The sequence below is a fragment of the Passer montanus genome, unplaced genomic scaffold (genome assembly GCF_014805655.1).
Source record: "Passer montanus isolate IOZ18808 unplaced genomic scaffold, ASM1480565v1 scaffold142, whole genome shotgun sequence".
Taxonomy (NCBI): Eukaryota; Metazoa; Chordata; class Aves; order Passeriformes; family Passeridae; genus Passer; species Passer montanus.
Window position 1 is genome coordinate 615,580 of NW_024361164.1, and position 17,123 is coordinate 632,702.

A 17,123-nucleotide genomic window follows, 5' to 3' on the forward strand; every position below is an offset into this window, starting at 1 on the left:
CCTCGCTGCCGCGCGGCCCCGCCCCCTCGCCGCGCCTGGCCGAGGCGAGCGGAGCCGCGGGCGCTGCGGGCGGACAAGATGGCGGCGCCGGGCGAGTACTTCAGCGTGGGCAGCCAGGTGTCCTGCCGCACCTGCCAGGAGCAGCGCCTCCAGGGCGAGGTCGTCGCCTTCGACTACCCCAGCAAGATGCTGGCGCTCAGTATCCACCCGCCCGCGCCTCGCCGCGCTGGTCCCGGCGCCGGCGCGGCCCGCTCGGGCCTCTGCGGCCCGCCCGATGAGGGGGGGGGAGGCGTGAGGGAGGGAGGGGAAAGGGGGGAAGGGGCCGTGGGGTGTTCCTGCCCCCACAGTGTGAATATTCACGGGTATGGTTTTGTTTGGAATCTGCAAGGAACGGGAGAAGCCGAGGGCTGTTGGAAAGCAATGGAAGGTCCCAGGAGAGGGGAGGGGGAAGGTGAATGCTCAGCTCAGGGCTGGAGTTCTGGGGCAGCCCAGGGGTGGGCTCTGCAGGGAATGAGGGGCTGGGAGAGGGTTTTGTGGCTGGAGCTGTGGGAAGCACAACAGGAAAAGGCTCCCTGGCTGCCTGGGGTGTGGTTGGAGCTGCCAGGTCCCACTGGAGGCAGCAGCAAAGTGCCAGAGGGTCCAACAGGTTGCTCAGTGCTGCTTGTGAGCCCCACGGGGGGCGCGGGGCCCTTCCCAAAGTCCAGCTGTTCCTGCCACAGCTGGCGGGCTCCAGCTCATCCCCCAAAGGGGGCACTGGAATTCCCTGGATTTCTGCTCACCACTGAGCGGTGTTTTTTAGGGAGGGCTCCAGCTGGTGCTCAGGGGCTGGGGGAGGAATGGGGGCTTCCATGAGGATCTCTTCCAGGGGGAGATGGTGTTGGCATGGAAGAGGCTCTCCATGCTGTGCTCCCTGCTCCATCCATGCATCCATCCATGGATCCATCCATGGATCCATCCATCATCCATCCATCATCCATCCATCCATCATCCATCCATCCATCCATCATCCATCCATCCATCATCCATCCATCATCCATCATCCATCCATCCATCCATCCATCCATCCATCCATCATCCATCCATCCATCATCCATCCATCCATCCATCATCCATCCATCCATCCATCCATCCATCCATCCATCATCCATCCATCCATCATCCATCCATCCATCATCCATCCTCATGGGAGCAGAGGAATTGTGCAGGAATCCCTGTCAGCTCTGGAAGGGTTGGGATTTTTTTGGCGATGCTGTCTCATTCCCAACAGCCAACCTTGTGTGTCCCTCTCCTGGGAATTCCCTTCCTTCCTGAGCAGGGAATGCTCCCTGGCATGCTGCTGCCTGCGGGAGGAAAGCAGTTCTGGTGGAAAAAGTGCAAATTTGGTGGTGCTGGTTCAGGCCAGTGGTGGTGGTGATCTGGTGCTGGTGCACCAGGACTGGAAAACTCAGTCTGGGGTTGGGATAGACCAGGATCTGCACCAAAGAGTGCACAGGGAGATGAGTGAGATGGGATCACTGATCCCAACTGGGAACAAGGGAGCAGAGGCGCTTCCCACAAACCCAACCTTCTCCTGGTTTGCTCCTGGGCCGTGTCCCACCTACGAAAACCTCTCCCTGGATTTGTTTTCCTTAACCCCCTCCTCCAGAATGCCCCTCTTCCAGTGGCAAGCCCAACCACGCAGACATCCTGCTCGTAAACTTACAGTACGTGTCAGAAGTGGAAATAATCAATGACCGCACGGAAACGCCTCCCCCTTTAGCCTCCCTCAACGTCAGCAAGGTGAGAGAGCCCCTCAGCAGGCACCCCCTAAAACCCTTCAGGGATCCCCCCAAATCCTTCAGGGATCCAGCAGGATTCAGCACTGGAGCTGCTCGCAGTGCAGCTCCCCGGAGTCCCATCCTGGATCTGGGCTTTGGTGATTTGGGTCTGGGTTTTGGCAGTCTGGGCTCTGGATTTTGGCACTTTGGGCTCTGGATTTTGTTGGGTTTAGGGTCTGGGCTTTTGGCATTTAGGACCTGGTTTTTGGGCCTGGATTTTATGTCTAGATTTTTGGTGTTCGGGGACCTGGATTTTGGTATTTTTGGGGTCTAAGGTGATCTTGTTTTGGGGCTTGCATTTTGAGGGGTTTGGAGCCTGGGTTTTGCTAGTTTGGGTCTAGGAGGTGGTGTTTGGGGTCTGGATGATGCTATTTTGGATCTAGATTTTGGCATTTTGGAGTGCACAGGAGGGGTAAAGGTAAACTTATAAAAGGGAACTCATGGAATTCTGGGGAATTGCTTTACATCCATCCTGGAATGGGATCACTGCCAAATCCCAGTGAGGTGAAAAACAGGGGAGGTGACCCCGAGCCCTCGGTGCTGGGATGAATCCAGCTGTGGGGTGCTCAGTTGTGACCTCCTTGCCCCACAGGGACACCTCTCCCGGGGCTTCATGCCACACAGGTGACACCAGCTGGGTGTCCATCCCCTCCTGGGTCCCTTCCCGACGGATCACCACGTCCGAGGGCTCGGGTGACACAGCTGCCACCACGATGTGACAGTTGGCTGTCACTGCAGCGAGTGGCATGGCTGGGAGCACAGCCCGAGGGAACCCCTCAGGAATTCCAGTGCTTACTTCAGGGAACCCTTCAGGATTTCAATGCTCATTTTGGGGAACCCCTCAGCAATTTCAGTGCTCACTCTGGGGAACCCCTCAGGAATTCAGTGCTTACTTCAGGGAACCCCTGAGGAATTCAGTGCTCACTCTGGGGAACCCCTCAGGAATTCAGTGCTGACTTTGGGGAGCCCCTCAGCAATTCCAGTGCTGACTTTGGGGAACCCCTCAGCAATTCCAGTGCTGACTTTGGGGAACCCCTCAGGAATTCCAGTGCTGACTTTGGGGAGCCCCTCAGGAATTCCAGTGCTCATTTTGGGGAACCCCTCAGCAATTCCAGTGCTCACTTTGGTCTTTTCCAGCACCCCAGAGCTGTGGGTTGGGTGTGTGGGGCAGTGCCAGGTGCAGCGGGGTTGGAAGGGGCTGTTCCAGGGCAGGAGGGCTGTTCTGTGGGCTCTGCCCCACCTCCCCGTGGGGGCTCAGCACTGGGATGGTGGCGCTGGTACTGGTTGGACTGGGAGAAGGAGCTGTGTGCACACAGTGCTGCCAGCACTCCAGGGAACCCAGAGAGTTGGGGACTTTTGGGGACACCCCTGTCCCACGGGCTGACACTCCCCTGAGGACCTTGGCACAGCCATCCGGTGCCAATCCAGGAGATTTTGGAGGAATCCCCTTGATCTCCCCAGCCTGCTGGCACCCGAGTGGGATGAGGGGCCACCCTGGCCCTGGTGGCCCTGGCATGAACCTTGGTGGCCCCCACGGTCCCTCCTTGCCTGGTGCTATGAATTCCCACCCACTGACGAGGTGTGTGCAGGGAGTGCTGGCACCCAGGGGCTGCAGGGCTGAGCCATTTCCTCTTGGGAAATGGGAACATTTCCTCTTGGGATGGGCAGGGAGGGCTCCTCTGCTGCAGGGGGTGATGAGCTCAGGGATGGATCCCATGGGAGTGCTGGGGTGCTGCTGCTGGCACCTCTCCTGGGGCTCCAGTCACCTCCCTGTGGCCTCTTGTCAGGGCTGTCCCCAAGTCTGGATGCAGCAGCTGCTGGAGGAGCATCCCAAGGCCTGGGACAGAGGGGATCCCCCCTCAGGCTGGGGAAGGGGGGTCTGGTCTGGCTGGGAAGGGGATCTGCTCAGAGGGGATTCCCAGGGCTCTGTCCCACAGCTCCAGCCCCTCCCAGTGTGCTGGGGGGATCCCACTTCTCCAGCCTTGGAGGGGTGAGGGGCTGTGCCCCCCCAGGAAGGCTGGGAAGGGTGTGGGGTGCAGGGAAGTTCCTGTGGAACCTTGTGCCTGCTTTGGAAGGCTGGCTGGTGCTCTTGGAGAGAGCCATTCCCACATGGGTGAGGGTCAGGGGGGCTCCTGTCCCTGCTGAGGCATTCAGGGAGCACATGGAGACATCCCAGTGCTCCTGCAGTGCCTGCTCCCACCAAGAGGGCTTGGCATGGCTGGGACAGGGACTCCTGTCCCTGAGGGGCACTGAAGTGTCCCCAGTCAGAGGGAGCTCAGGCTTTCCATCCTCAGAGGGGCTTTGGAAGGGGTGAGACCCCCTCAGCCAGCAGCAGGAAGCCAGCCCAGCTCTGGGTGTGCTCCCAGGAGGCTCCAGGAGGAGGAAGAGGAGGGATGATGCTAATGTGGCTCCTCCACTGCAGCAGCTCCAGCCAGGAAAAGACAGCTGGTCCAAGGCTGCTGCCTCCAGGCTCTGCTTCCTTCTCCTCCCACATCCATGGGATGCAACATGGGGGAGGCCAGGGTCGGGGTTTTCCATCTCTATTCCAGCACCCTGTGTGTAATCACACCTCCCTACACACGGATTTGACTCCCAGATAACCAATTCTGGTTGTTTTTTGGGAACAAACCAACTGCTGCAGGCTAAAGTTGCTCCTACTCCTGCGTGGAGCATTTACTCCCAGGGTGTTGGGTGTTCCAGGCTGCTCTTCCCCATCTCCATCCCAAGTAAACTGAGCAGTGAGGGGGTTTTGCACCTAAAATGCCAGAATTGATTCGGAAAGGGCCGAGGGGAAGGGACAGGGGGATGTGAGAAGGGGGCACCACCATCCCCCAAATCCCTGGCAGTGGTGAGGGTTCCTCCAGAGGGGAATTCAGGCTGGAATCACAAGGGGCAGAGCCGTGTCTGGGGGGTCCCTGTGTCCCCTCACTGCTGCCAGCCCAATCCCCCGTCCCTGTGTGTCCCCAGCTTGCCAACAAAGCACGGACGGAGAAGGAGGAGAAGATGAGCCAGGCGTATGCAATTAGTGCTGGTGTCTCTCTGGAGGGGCAGCAGCTCTTCCAGACCATCCATAAGACGTGAGTGCCCACCTCGGGGTCCCCAGTGCCCACCTCGGGGTCCCCAGTGCCCACCTCGGGGTCCCCACGCTCCTTTTTGGGGCCCCTCACAGCATTTTTGGGGCATTGCCATCTCTGGGTTTGCCCTGGAACGCTCTGCTGTGTCCTGGGTGGGCTCCTTGGTGGGGAGGGGGGCTCCCTGCCTGCTCCCTGCCCTGCCTGGCACATCCCACCCCCTCTCCCACCCCTCTCCACCCAGACCCAGGCTCTTTGCCCCCTCGGTGGGACCCAGGCCCGCCCTGGGGGGGCAGCAGTGGCGTTCCCTGATGCCGTTGTCCCTCCCCTCAGCATTAAAGACTGTAAATGGCAGGAGAAGAACATAGTTGTGATGGAAGAAGTCGTCATTGCCCCTCCCTACCAGGTGGAAAACTGCAAAGGCAAAGAGGGGAGCGCCCTGAGCCACGTACGCAAAATAGTGAGTGTGGGCTGGGGACAGGGCAGGGTGGCACGTCCTGGGAGGGTGGCACGTGCTGGGCACAGCCAGGAGCCCCTCCTTGGCTGGGCTCCAGCCCCTCCTGGCATCCCCTTCCCTCTCCAGACCCCCCCTGCCACCCCTTCTTGAGTCGTGTTCAGAAGGATGAGCAGGGCTGGGGGCACTGGAAGGACTGGGCGGGTGTCACCTCCCTGGGGACACCCGAGACCCCTCCTGGCTTGGCCCCCAGCCCCTCCCGGGGCTCCTCAGCCCCTCCTGGGGTTCCTCAGACCCTCCTGGGGTTGTCCACACACTTCTTGCTTGGCCTCCATCCCCTCCTGGTGTCCCCCATCCCCTCCTGGTGTCCCCCATCCCCTCCTGGTGTCCCCCAGCCCCTCCTGGGCTCCTTCCCTGAGCCCCTGGGTGCCCCCTTTCCCTTCAGGTGGAGAAACATTTCCGGGACGTGGAAAGCCAGAAGGTCCTGCAGCGTTCACAAGCACAGCAGACACAGAAGGACACGTCCCTGTCATCCTGAGGCCACCTCGAGGCCACCACCCCGTCCCCGTGTCCCCTCCTGGAGGCGGCGCCGGGGGCACCTTCAACTTTTATTTCCTTTTTTTTTTTTTTTTCTTTTTTTTTTTTTTTTTTTTGGGGAATATCAACCAATTCCAAACTTTAGACTTCAAAACAAAACGAGAAAAGAGAATAATTTAAAGCTCCTCACGCATTACTTGACTAACAGACTTTGTTTTTCCGCCATGGTTTCTCCCTCCAGCCAGTCAGACTCTGTTAATTTTATTTTTTGGCCTTTTTTTTTTGCCTTTTCTCCCAATTCCTGCCTCCCTGCTCCCCAAGAATCCCTCCAGAAAATAAAGCTAACGAGCTGACTGTGGTGGCTGACCCGGGACCCTCGTGACCAACGTGGTCTCGTTTTAATTTTGTTTGCACAGGGCAAGGCTTGAATTAGTCTTATTTTTCTTATCTTTAAATATATATATGAATATATATTAAAATGTTCTTTAAATATTTGTCTGCTTTAGGGTCGTGGCAAAAAATCCCTCTGACACCCCCTCGGGAGCAGCCAGAACCTGGATTTGGGGTTTTCCCCCCAGTTCCTTTATGTTTTTAATTTTTTCCCCCTTTTTCATTTAATTTTAAATTTCTTCTTTAATTTTAATTTTTTTTTTTTGCCACGATCCTCCCCCTCCCCGTTTTATTTCCTCCTTTTTTTTTTTTTTTTCATAAAAAAAATCTCTGAGGTTACTTTTGGGGGGGTGGAGAAAAAGCAGATCAAACTCAAAACAATTCAAGCCCTGCCTTTAGGAAAATTAAAGATTAAAAAAAAAATTAAAAAAAGAAAAAAAAAAGGAAAATTTTTTAGTCTTGTTTAGCAAAAAACAATAAAAACCCGAAATTTTTTTAACCATCACCGCAGTCTGTGGGGGCTCAATGGGGGCGTGGCCTCGAGGGGCGTGGTTAAGATGAGTGGGCGTGGTTTGGGATGCGGTTCGTTACTCCGTTATGGGGCGTGGCTTCAGCGGGGGGCGTGGCCTGGCGCGGCATTTTCAATGAATGTTCCTTTGATTGACAGGGCGCGGTTCAGGCCGTGGCGGGGTTTCGGGGCGAAGGCGCGGCCCAGGGCGGGCTGGAGGCTCCATGGGCGCGGCTGCTCCGGAGCGGGGCCGCGGTTTTGGGGCAGGAGCCGCCATTTGAACGGAGGGGAGCGGCCTGAGGGCCATGAGGGCGCTCCAATTAAAGAGGCGTGGTTTATGCCAGGGGGGCGTGGCTTCCCCCTTGCCGGGCGCTGATTGGCCCGCGAGGCGTCTCTTCCTGCGCGGCATTTCCGGCGGGACGGCCCGGTGATGGCGGCGGGCCGCGGGTGGAGGCGGCGGGCGCTGCGGCTGCTGACGGCGGGCGGCGGCGTGCTGCTCACCCGCTTCCCCTTCTGGCACTGCTTCAGCGGGCTCCTGCTGTGCGCCGAGCGCGCCGACCTGCGCCGGTGCGCGCCCGGGGGCCGAGCCGGGCCGGGGCTGGGGAGGGCCCGCGGGTGGTTGTGAGGGCAGCGGCGGCTGTGGGGCTGGGCTGGCGGCGGTCTGTGAGAGCCTGCGGTGCTGGTGGGGCCGGAGCGTCGGGGGCAGTGTGGGGTCTGGGGGGTGTCAGGGGTGCAGAGGCTGCTGCGGGGCCCTGAGAGCCGGGGGAGGCCCGGGGCCCTGAGGGGCTGGGGTGACTCTGAGGGGCCGGGGGCGGCTCTGAGGGGGCTTGGGGGGCTCCTGGGTGAGTGTGGGGCTGCTGCGGGTGCCAGGGACCCTCGGTGGGGCTGGGGCAGGTGGGGTTTGAGGGGGGCACGGAGCCGCTGCCTGGGGCTGAGGGGAGACCCCGGCAGTGTCGGGGTCTGGAGGAGGCTCTGGGGTCTGGGAAGGGGACGGGGCAGCAGTGGGGGACTCCGGGGGCAGGGGGCTGTGGCTGCCCCGTGACCCCGGGGCAGGCTCTGGGGGTCCCGGGGTGGGCTCAGGGGTGCCAGGGTGGGCTCAGGGGTCCCAGGGTGGGCTCAGGGGTGCCAGAGCTGCCGTCCCCGCAGGAAGCCGGACATCCCGGTGCCATACCTGTACGTGGACATGGGCGTGGCCGTGCTCTGTGCCAGCTTCATGTCCTTCGGCGTCAAGCGGCGCTGGTTCGCCCTGGGGGCCGCCCTGCAGCTGGCAGTGGCCACCTACGCTGCCCACGTCGGGGGCCACGTGCACTACGGCGACTGGCTCAAGGTGAGACCCCCGGGTGGCACTGCCAGGCAGCCCGGGGTGGCACTGAGGCTGGCCCTGGGTGGCACTGAGGGTGGCACTGAGGGCAGCCCGGGGTGGCACTGAGGGCAGCCCGAGTGGCACTGAGGGGTAGCCCAAGTGGCAATAAGGGTGACACTGAGGACAGCTTGAGTGCCAATGAGAGTGGCACTGAGGGCAGCCCGGGGTGGCACTGAGGGTGGCCCTGGGTGGCACTGAGGGGTAGCCCAAGTGGCAATAAGGGTGACACTGAGGACAGCTTGAGTGCCAATGAGAGTGGCACTGAGGGCAGCCCGGGTGGCACTGGGGCTGGCACTGAGGGCAGCCCGGGTGGCATTGAGGCTGGCACTGGGGCTGGCATTGAGGCTGGCACTGAGGGCAGCCCGCGTGGCCGCAGGTGAGGATGTACTCGCGCACCATCGCCATCATCGGCGGGTTCCTGATCCTGGCCAGCGGCGCGGGGGAGCTGTACCGGCAGAAACCCCGCAGCCGCTCCCTGCAGTCCACGGGCCAGGTGTTCCTGGGCATCTACCTCATCTGCCAGGTACCGGGCTGGGGACACCTGGGGGACAGCTGGGTACACCTGGAGGACACCTGGGGGACACCTGGGGGACAGCCATGGCAGGGGACAGCCGTGGGCTGGGGACATGGTTCCCTGCAGGAGAAGCCTTGGGACAGTGCTCACAGTGCTCCAGGTTGTCCCTGGTGGGGGCCTCAGGGTGGTGTCACCAGTGCCACCAACCCCACACTGTCCCCAGGGGAGAAGCCTCAGGCAGCAGATGTCCTTGGGGGGTTGTCACCAGCGCCACCACACCACATCCCCCATAACCCCCGGGTAGAACTCTGGGTGTTCCCAGCGCCACCACACTCCAGATCCCCGTTGTCCCTGGCGCAGAGACCTCTCGTGTCACCGGTGCCACCACGCCACGAGTGTCCCCGTGTCCCTGCTGTCCCCGCAGGCCTACTCCCTGCAGCACAGCACCGAGGACCGCCTGGCCTACCTGGACCACCTGCTGGGGGGGGAGCTGGCGCTGCAGCTGCTGTTCCTGCTCTACGGGCTGCTGGCCCTGGCCTTCCTGTCGGGTTACTACGTGCGCACGGCGGCGCAGGTGCTGGCCGTGCTGCTGCCCCTGGCCATCCTGCTCATCGACGGCAACCTGGGCTACTGGCACGCGCTGCGCCGCGTCGAGTTCTGGAACCAGATGAAGCTCATCGGCCAGAACGTCGGCATCTTCGGGGCCGTGGTCATCCTGGCCACCGATGGATGAGGGCAGGGAGGGCGGGAGGGTTTTTGTAAGGAGCGCCGCTATTTATTTGTTGATTTTTTTTTTTTTTGGTTTTTTTTTTGGTGGTGTTTGTAAATATTTGATAATTTTGGCGGAGGATGCTTAGGGGGTGGCGGCCACTGTGTGGCCAGGGCCCCCTCTCCCTGCTGAGGGGTGTCACTGCTCCCCCCCACCCCCAAAAAATGTATTTTTACTGATGCACTGAGGAATCTTTCATGTCTCACCCCAGGGCTTTGGGTACCGGGGTGAGGGGCTGCAGCTTTTGGGGCAGAAACTGCTTTTGGGGTCCTGGAGCTGCAGTGCCAGGGGGCTTTGGGGGGTGACTGGGAGGGGAGAAGTGCTCTGGGGAAATGCTTCAGAGGAGTCACTGTGGGGGGAGATGCTTTTGGGGGGGCTTGGGGCGGAGGGGCTGCTGCAGGGGAGCTGTTCTGGGGGCCCTTCATGGAGCCACTTTGGGGGGCCAGATCTGGGGAGGGATGTGAGCCTGAGGGCTGGGGGGGAGCTGCTTGAGAGGGGCTGTGGGTGTTCTGGCACGAGTGGGGGTCTCTGTGGGACCCAGAGAGGGGCTGGCAACCCCCAGGCTCCCTCTGGGCTGTGGCCTCAGTGCCCTTGTCCTATCCCCGGGCTCTGTGTGTCCCCACCCACCCTGGGCTGGGCAGGGCTGTGTGTCCCCCCTGGCTGTGTGTGTCCCCCACCCGGGCTGGGCAGGTGTCCGTGTCCTCCCCGGGCTGTCCGTGTCCCCCCCCAGGCTAGGCAGGGCTCTGTGTCACCCCCCGGGCTGGGCAGGTGTCCGTGTCCCCCCGGGCTGTCCGTGTCCCCCCGCCCTGTCCGGAAAAGCAAACAGGGCTGATAAGGGGCTTCCTCCGGGGGGCCCTAATGGCGCCTCCGGCGGAACCGGGGCCATAAAACGCGGGCAGGCGGCAGAGCCCTGATTGCTCGGGGGGGGCACCGCGGCTCCTCACGCCCGGGACCCCCCCGCCGGCTCCAGCCCCGCGCCTTCACCCCCAGACCCTCTTCCTCCTCCCTGCCCTTGCGGGGGGGGGCGGGCAGGGGACACCCCCCGGGCCTGTCCCCGTGGGGGTCCCCGCTGTGCCGGGGGGTGCAGCCCGCGCGCCCCCCCCGCCGGCAGAGCCATCCTGTGACCTTTGGAAAATGTCTGTTTGCTGTCACTCGGATAAATGGGGCAGAAAGCTCCCGCCACCCCCGCCCCCCGGCCCCGGCCGTGTGACAGCGCGGTGACACTGTCCCTGCGCTGGGGTCCCCGCAGCCCCCCTCAGCTCCGCAGCGACCGCGAAAGGTTCGGGGCTGCGGGGGCTGCGGGGGCTGCTCCCCCCTCCCGGGCGCCGCTCGGCCGGGACCCCCCGCGCGTGTCCCCGCAGCCCCGCGGGTGTCACCGCGCGGCCACGCCGCGGGGGACACCCCCCCACTGCCACCAGCCGCGTCCCCGCCGCCGCTCGCCCGGGTGACAACCGGGGCACGAGTGGGAGCCGCGTCCCCTCCGGCCGGGCTGGCACCCTCCCGTGTCCCCTGCGGCCGAATCGTGTCGCCTCCAGCCGCGCTGGTGGCACCCCGCAGTGTCCCCACGGCCGTGTCCCCCCAACCCCCTGGCCGGGGGTGTGGCTGTGGCTGGGTGCGGCCAGCCCGGCGGTTTTGGGGACCCCCTTCTGCCACCTGTCCCCATCCCAGCAGCCCACGGTGGCTTTGGTGGCCCTGCCCGGCGGGCACGTCCCCGCCGCGTCCCTCCGTGCCTCAGTTTCCCCCGGAGCCGGTGATTGCTCCTTAATGGTAAATCCATACGGGATTAATGTCCCCGCGCGGGGGGCTGGAAAGGTCACCTCATCCGTCCTGGGGGTGGTGACAGCGCTCGATGGCGGTGGCGGGGCTGCGGTGACAGGGCTGTGGTGGCGGCTTCGTGCCTGGTCTGGGGAAACTGAGGCAGCCGTGGCTGTGGGTGTGCCTGTCCCCTCCATTGTCCCCCATAGGTGGCTTGTGCCAGGGCCGTGGGTCCTGTCCCATGTGCCATGGTGGTGTCCCTGGGTGTGGCCGGTGTCCCCGTGTCCCGCTGTCACATCCCGCGGCTGTCTAAGGGCAGGTTTGTGTGACACGGCTGCGTGTGACATCCGTGTCACTGTGCCGTGTACTAGTGCCACAGCTGCGTGTGACATCTGTGTCCATGTCCCGTGTCCTAGTGCCACAGCTGCGTGTGACATCCGTGTCCCGTGTCCTAGTGCCACGGCTGCGTGTGACATCCGTGTCACTGTGCCGTGGCTGCTGTCACATGTGCCGTGTCGTGTGCCCTGGCTGCCTGTCTCACCCGTCTGTGCGCCACTGTGCCCACGTCCCGTGCCCGCCTGGCACTGCCATGTCCGTGTCCCGTGGCCCCGCGCGTGTCCCCGTGTCCGTGTGTCCCCTCCGTGCCCCCCCCGCTCTGTCCTGCCCAGCCCCTCGGTGTCCCCGGCTGGGCACCGTGCAGGGGGACAGCGACAGGGTGCTGGCACGTGTCCCCTGCCCGTGGCGGGGGGGCCGCAGGGTCCTGCGTGCCCGTGGGTCTGTCACGCGTGAGGGAGGAGCCACAGCCCCCCTCGGGCTATAAAACCCCGCGCGGGTGCAGGAGCCGCCGTGTCCCCGGCACTGTCACCCCACTGCCAGGCCCTGGCTGTCACCTCTGCCTGCGCCATCGTGAGTGCAGCGACGGGCTGGGGGTCCCTGAGGGGTGCTGGGGACACCGGGGGGGACAATCACCTCCTGGGGGGGCCCTGGAGGGGAGGGATCCCTTTGGGGCACGTGGCTCTCTGGGGTCCCTCAGGGTGGGACAGCTCCCCTGGGGACATTCAGGGGGTCTCTGGGAGGGAGATGTCCCCCGTGGGATACGGGGCGGGGGGGTGAAAATGTCCCTTGAGTGGGGCTGGGGTCTCGGGGGGGGGGGATGAACAAACCCCTGGGGAGCCGGGGGTGCTCCGAGGGTGGGACATTCCCACAGGGAACGGGGTCCTGGGGTTTGCTGGGGGGCAGAGCCGGCTTGGGGGTGTCCCGGGGGTGATGGGGTGTCCCCTCCCCGCAGCCACAGCCGCCCCTCGCCCCTGTCCCCCGCAGATGGTGACATCCCCGCGGCCGTGGCGCGCGCTGGTGGCCGTGTCCCTCTGTGCCCTGCTGTGCCTGGCGGCCGCGTACCCCCCGAAACCCGAGAGCCCCGGCGACGACGCGTCCCCCGAGGAGATGGCCCGGTACTTCTCGGCCCTTCGCCACTACATCAACCTGGTGACGCGGCAGAGGTGAGCGCCAGGCGGGGGGGACACGCGCGTCCCTGTCCCCGCGGGGTCCCCTCGGCTCCTCCGTGGGGTCCCCGTCGCTCAGGCCCGCGTCCCGCAGGTACGGGAAACGCTCCAGCCCCGGCGCCGCGGTGGCGGAGCTGCTCCTGGGGGCCGCCGGGGACAGGTCACGGTGAGTGTCCCTGGCGCTGTCCCCCTCCCCGCGCCCACCGCCCCGCGGGCGGCAGCTGCGGGCTGCACACCCCGGCTGGGTTCCCGGCGCTGGTTGGGGTCCCGGGGGGCTTCGGGGGTCTCGTTTCCCCTCTCTCACACCGGCTCTTCCCGCAGGTACGATGACGACTCCTCGTGGTGACCGCCCCGCCCAGCTCCCCCCTGTCCCCCCAATCCTCCCCATCTCTCCGGGTCCCCCCAGGGGACCCAGGGCCAGCGCTGCAAGGCCGGGGACCCCCAGAACCCGGCCCGGGGGCGTCCCGCTGCCGGGGGGGCCCCGACCCCGTCCCCTCCCCTCCGCTGCGGGCGGGTCCCGCGTGGTCCCTGCACGGCCCCGCAGCGACAATAAAGAGCACGATCGTGGGCACGGGCTCCGCGCTGTGCGTGGGGGGCGCGGGGGGCGCGGGGAAGGGCAGCAGGGAGGGAGGGCTGGGGGGAGATGGAGCGGGGATGGAGGGATGGCAGGAACAGGGGACAGGAGGTGCCGTGGGCGGGGGGTGAGCTGGGGCGCACTGGGGTTGGATCCGGGGGTGCGCTGGGTGCGGGGTAACGGGGGGCACTGGTGGGAGCTCCACTGCTGATGAGTGTCGGGGGGCTGGCGGGCTGGGGACATTCGTGGGGGTGCTGCCCTCCACTGTCCCCCTGTCCCCTCCTGCCACCCTTGCACCCCTCCAGCCCCCCTGCCTGTGCCCCTCTCGCCCCTCTGTCCCCACACCTGTCCCTCTGTCCCTCCGTGGGGCCGGACACCCGTGCCCACGTCCTGTCCCCTGCGGAGCCCCCTCAGCGCGGGGTCAAACATTAACCAGAGCTGTGCGGGGCCAGCTGTCCCTGTCACCCCCCGTGATGGCCCCTGTCCCCCCTCCCCGCCGAGTGGGCACCTGGCCACAGGTGCTGCGTGGCACGGTGACATCAGCGGGGACACGGGGGGATAAAAGGGCCCGGCACGGCGGTGGCAGCAGCGGCACCGAGGACCCGGCGTGCCAGGCAGCGTCCCCTCCTGTCGCTGCGTCCCCGCGTCCCCGCCCGAGGAAGAAGGTGAGTGGAGACGGGGAGCTGCACGTGTGTGACAGGTGTGTGACAAACAGGTGTGAGTGTGACACGCGTGTGCAATGGTTTGTGCAAGGCTGAGGGTGTGCAGGGGTGGGACACGGGGCGTGCAGGGGTGGGAGTGTGCAGGTGTGTGCAGATGTGCACAGGTGTGTGTAGGTGTATGTGTGATGTGTGTTCAGCTGTGTGCAGATGTGCACAGCCGTGTTCAGGTGTGTGTAGGTGTGTGATATGTGCTCACCTGTGCACAGGTGTGTGCAGGGGTGTGTGTGCTGTGTGTTCAGCTGTGTACAGGTGTGCACAGCTGTGAGCAGGTGTGTTCAGGTGTGTGTGTGCAGGTGTGCACAGCTGTGCACAGCTGTGTTCAGGTGTGTGAGATGTGTGTGTGTGCTGTGTGTTCAGGTGTGTTCAGCTGTGTGCAGGTGTGCGTGTGTTGTGTTCAGCTGTGTTCAGGTGTGTGAGATGTGTGTGTGTGCTGTGTGTTCAGGTGTGTGAGGTGTGTGTGCTGTGTTCAGCTGTGTTCAGGTGTGGGAGGTGTGTGTGCTGTGTGTGTGTTCGTGTGCAGGTGTGTGTGTGTGCTGTGTTCAGCTGTGTGCAGGTGTGTTCAGGTGTGGGAGGTGTGTGTGCTGTGTGTTCAGCTGTGTTCAGCTGTGTTCAGGTGTGTTCAGGTGTGTGAGGTGTGTGTGCTGTGTTCAGCTGTGTTCAGGTGTGCCCAGCGATGTGTGCTGTGTGTTCAGCTGTGTTCAGCTGTGTTCAGGTGTGTTCAGGTGTGTGAGGTGTGTGTGCTGTGTTCAGCTGTGTTCAGGCGTGCCCAGCGGTGTGTGCTGTGTGTTCAGCTGTGTGCAGACACGCACAGCTATGCATGCACATGCCATGTGTGGCACTCCCTGTCCCGCTCCCCTGCCCTGTGACCCCGCTGTCGCTGTCGCAGCCATGGCCCCGCTGCGGCCGCCGCTGCTGCTGCTGGCGTGCGCCGTGCTGGCGCTGCTGCCGCTGCGGCCCCGCGCGGCCCCGGCGCAGCCCGCGTACCCCGGCGACGACGCGCCCGTCGAGGAGCTGCTGCGCTTCTACAACGACCTGCAGCAGTACCTGAACGTCGTCACGCGCCCGCGGTGAGCAGGGCCCGGGGGTCCCGTGCTCCCTGTCGCGATTCACCCCCTCTATCGTGATACACCCCCCCTGTCGTGACGTGCTCCCCATCGTGACACTCTCCCTACCGTGACGCGCTCCCCAGCCCGATGTGCTCCCTGTCGTGACATGCTCCCTGTCGTGACATGCTCCCCATCTCAGTGTGCTCCCTGTCGTGACATGCTCCCTGTCGTGACACGCTCCCCATCCCAATGCTCTCCCTGTCGTGACATGCTCCCCATCTCAATGTGCTCCCTGTCGTGACATGCTCCCTGTCGTGGCATACTCTCTGTCGTGACATGTTCCATTTAGGGACAAGCTCCCCATCAGGACCTGCTCCCTGTCATGACATGCTTCCCATCTCAGTGCACTCCCTGTTGTGACACGCTCCCCATCACACACTCCCCATCACCACCCGCTCCCTTCGTGCCCCTCTCCCTGTCGGGATTTATCGATGCAGGGCGACCCCCAGGCGGTGATGTGCTCTGACGCCGTGATTTCAGAAGGCTGAACAATTGCTTTATTAAGCTAGGTTATATTACACTAATATTATATTAAAACTATACTAAAAAATACTACAGAAAAACCCGGGGCTGTCCAAAACAGTCACGACACAGCTTTGACCCAATTGGCCAATCAATCCAAACAAAACAATCATCACCAAAACCAATTAACAAATCATAACAATGTGCTGTGGACAAACAATCCCCATAACACATTCCGCGCGTGCCAAACAACAGGAGCAGAAACAGGGATAAGAATTGTTTTCCTTGAGCTCCTCACTGCCTTCCCCAGGAGAAATCCTGGGAGAGAGAACGATGTCTCTGTTCAGAGAGTGTGAGTGCCACGGGGACGCGCTCCTGCAGCGTGTCCCTGTCACCCGTGTCCCTGTCACCCGGGGCCGTGTCCCATAACGTGTCCCCGTTGCAGGTACGGGAAGCGGGCAGGCGGGCGAGCGCTGGGCCAGGAGCCCCTGGGTGCCCCGGGCTGCTGAGCCCCAGGTGAGGGGCTGGGGGCGGGAGGAGCCCCCCGTGGCTCCCCCCGGCCTCAGTGTCCCCAGCAGGGACAGCCTGGGGGGACTGGGGGGCTCTGGGTGGGGGGAATTCAGGGGGTCCTGAGGGTGTCAGGGTGGGGGACACAGGACCAGGGGGATCGGGGGGGCTCTGTGGGGAAGGGGACACAGGGCTAGGGGACCCGGTGTGATCCCCCCCTTTTGTTTCAGGGACACCACTGGTGCTGAGTGGGTGAAGAAGCCCAGAAGGAGCAGCCCCCCCACCCCCGGCCCCCCCAGAGTCAGCACCGACCCCCAGCAATAAAACCCCCCCTGCAGCCACCGCCTGTCCTGCCTCTGCCTGCTGGGGACACTGGGGACACTGGGGACAGTGGTTGGGGGGAATGGGAGTGCTGGGGACACGGGGGGTGTTACAGACGCTGAGTCTGGGGACCGTGGTGATGCTGGGGACAGAGTGGGGTGCTGGTGGCTCTGGGGGTGCTGGGGACACGGGACACTGGGGGCACTGAGGGTGGCGGGGACAGCGAGTGGCTGTGCTGGGGACACCGAGGGTGCTGTGACTGGGGAAACTGGGGACAGCGAGTGGCTGTGCTGGGGACATCGAGTGGCTGTGCTGGCGACACTGGGGGTGCTGGCATTGTGGACACGCCTACGCGGCCGTCCCCGTCCCTGTCGCTGTCGCTGTCCCCGTCCGGTCGGTGCCAGTCGCGCGTGTCCCGCCGCTCCGCCGCGATGCCGGCGGCCGCCCCCGCCTCGGTCACGGGTGAGCGCGCACCGGGGGTCGCTCCGGCTGTGCTGGGGACACTGGGGGTGCTGTGACTGGGGAAACTGGGGACACCGAGTGGCTGTGCTGGGGACACTGGGGGTGCTGGCATTGTGGACACGCCTACGCGGCCGTCCCCGTCCCTGTCGCTGTCGCTGTCCCCGTCCGGTCGGTGCCAGTCGCGCGTGTCCCGCCGCTCCGCCGCGATGCCGGCGGCCGCCCCCGCCTCGGTCACGGGTGAGCGCGCACCGGGGGTCGCTCCCGGGGGGGGGTGGGCGCCCGGGTGCGC

The 17,123-nt window shown here is 63.8% G+C and overlaps 5 protein-coding genes across 10 annotated transcripts in view; all 5 read left to right on the top strand.

Moving 5' to 3' along the window:
• The first annotated feature begins 6 nt into the window (after nt 1-6).
• Nucleotides 7-5,999, top strand: LSM12 (LSM12 homolog). The gene is made up of 5 exons (XM_039700564.1): nt 7-199; nt 1,646-1,779; nt 4,785-4,894; nt 5,222-5,348; nt 5,788-5,999. Exons 1-5 carry the CDS (start codon nt 79-81, stop codon nt 5,878-5,880), a joined length of 585 nt encoding a protein of 194 aa, XP_039556498.1. The 5' UTR covers nt 7-78; the 3' UTR covers nt 5,881-5,999.
• A 1,170-nt stretch (nt 6,000-7,169) lies between these two features.
• TMEM101 (transmembrane protein 101) lies at nt 7,170-9,606 on the top strand. Its single transcript, XM_039700671.1, has 4 exons — nt 7,170-7,344; nt 7,924-8,104; nt 8,517-8,663; nt 9,079-9,606. Exons 1-4 carry the CDS (start codon nt 7,208-7,210, stop codon nt 9,385-9,387), a joined length of 774 nt encoding a protein of 257 aa, XP_039556605.1. The 5' UTR covers nt 7,170-7,207; the 3' UTR covers nt 9,388-9,606.
• A 1,180-nt stretch (nt 9,607-10,786) lies between these two features.
• On the top strand, nt 10,787-13,223 carry LOC120498213 (peptide YY-like). Of its 3 annotated transcripts, XM_039700673.1 has the most exons (4): nt 10,787-12,084; nt 12,499-12,677; nt 12,775-12,846; nt 13,002-13,223. In XM_039700673.1, exons 2-4 carry the CDS (start codon nt 12,499-12,501, stop codon nt 13,024-13,026), a joined length of 276 nt encoding a protein of 91 aa, XP_039556607.1. In that variant the 5' UTR covers nt 10,787-12,084; the 3' UTR covers nt 13,027-13,223. The 3 variants fall into 3 exon arrangements, with proteins under 3 accessions (XP_039556607.1, XP_039556606.1, XP_039556608.1); XM_039700672.1 differs by lacking the exon at nt 10,787-12,084 and having other exon boundaries at nt 12,378-12,677; XM_039700674.1 differs by lacking the exons at nt 10,787-12,084; nt 12,775-12,846 and having other exon boundaries at nt 12,378-12,677.
• Nucleotides 13,224-14,808: 1,585 nt separating this feature from the next.
• Nucleotides 14,809-16,378, top strand: LOC120498209 (pancreatic hormone-like). The gene is made up of 3 exons (XM_039700666.1): nt 14,809-15,043; nt 15,990-16,060; nt 16,282-16,378. Exons 1-2 carry the CDS (start codon nt 14,865-14,867, stop codon nt 16,051-16,053), a joined length of 243 nt encoding a protein of 80 aa, XP_039556600.1. The 5' UTR covers nt 14,809-14,864; the 3' UTR covers nt 16,054-16,060; nt 16,282-16,378.
• Nucleotides 16,379-16,817: 439 nt separating this feature from the next.
• The window catches only part of MPP2 (membrane palmitoylated protein 2), a 6,087-nt gene continuing 5,781 nt past the window's right edge, over nt 16,818-17,123 (top strand). For 2 of the 4 annotated variants that reach the window (XM_039700615.1, XM_039700618.1), the window contains exon 1: nt 16,885-17,071. In XM_039700615.1, the coding sequence (XP_039556549.1) occupies nt 17,041-17,071 (31 nt within the window). In that variant the 5' untranslated portion in view covers nt 16,885-17,040. Of the gene's footprint in view, nt 16,835-16,882; nt 17,072-17,123 lie in introns of those variants that run through there. The other 2 variants (XM_039700616.1, XM_039700619.1) reach the window with 2 other exon arrangements.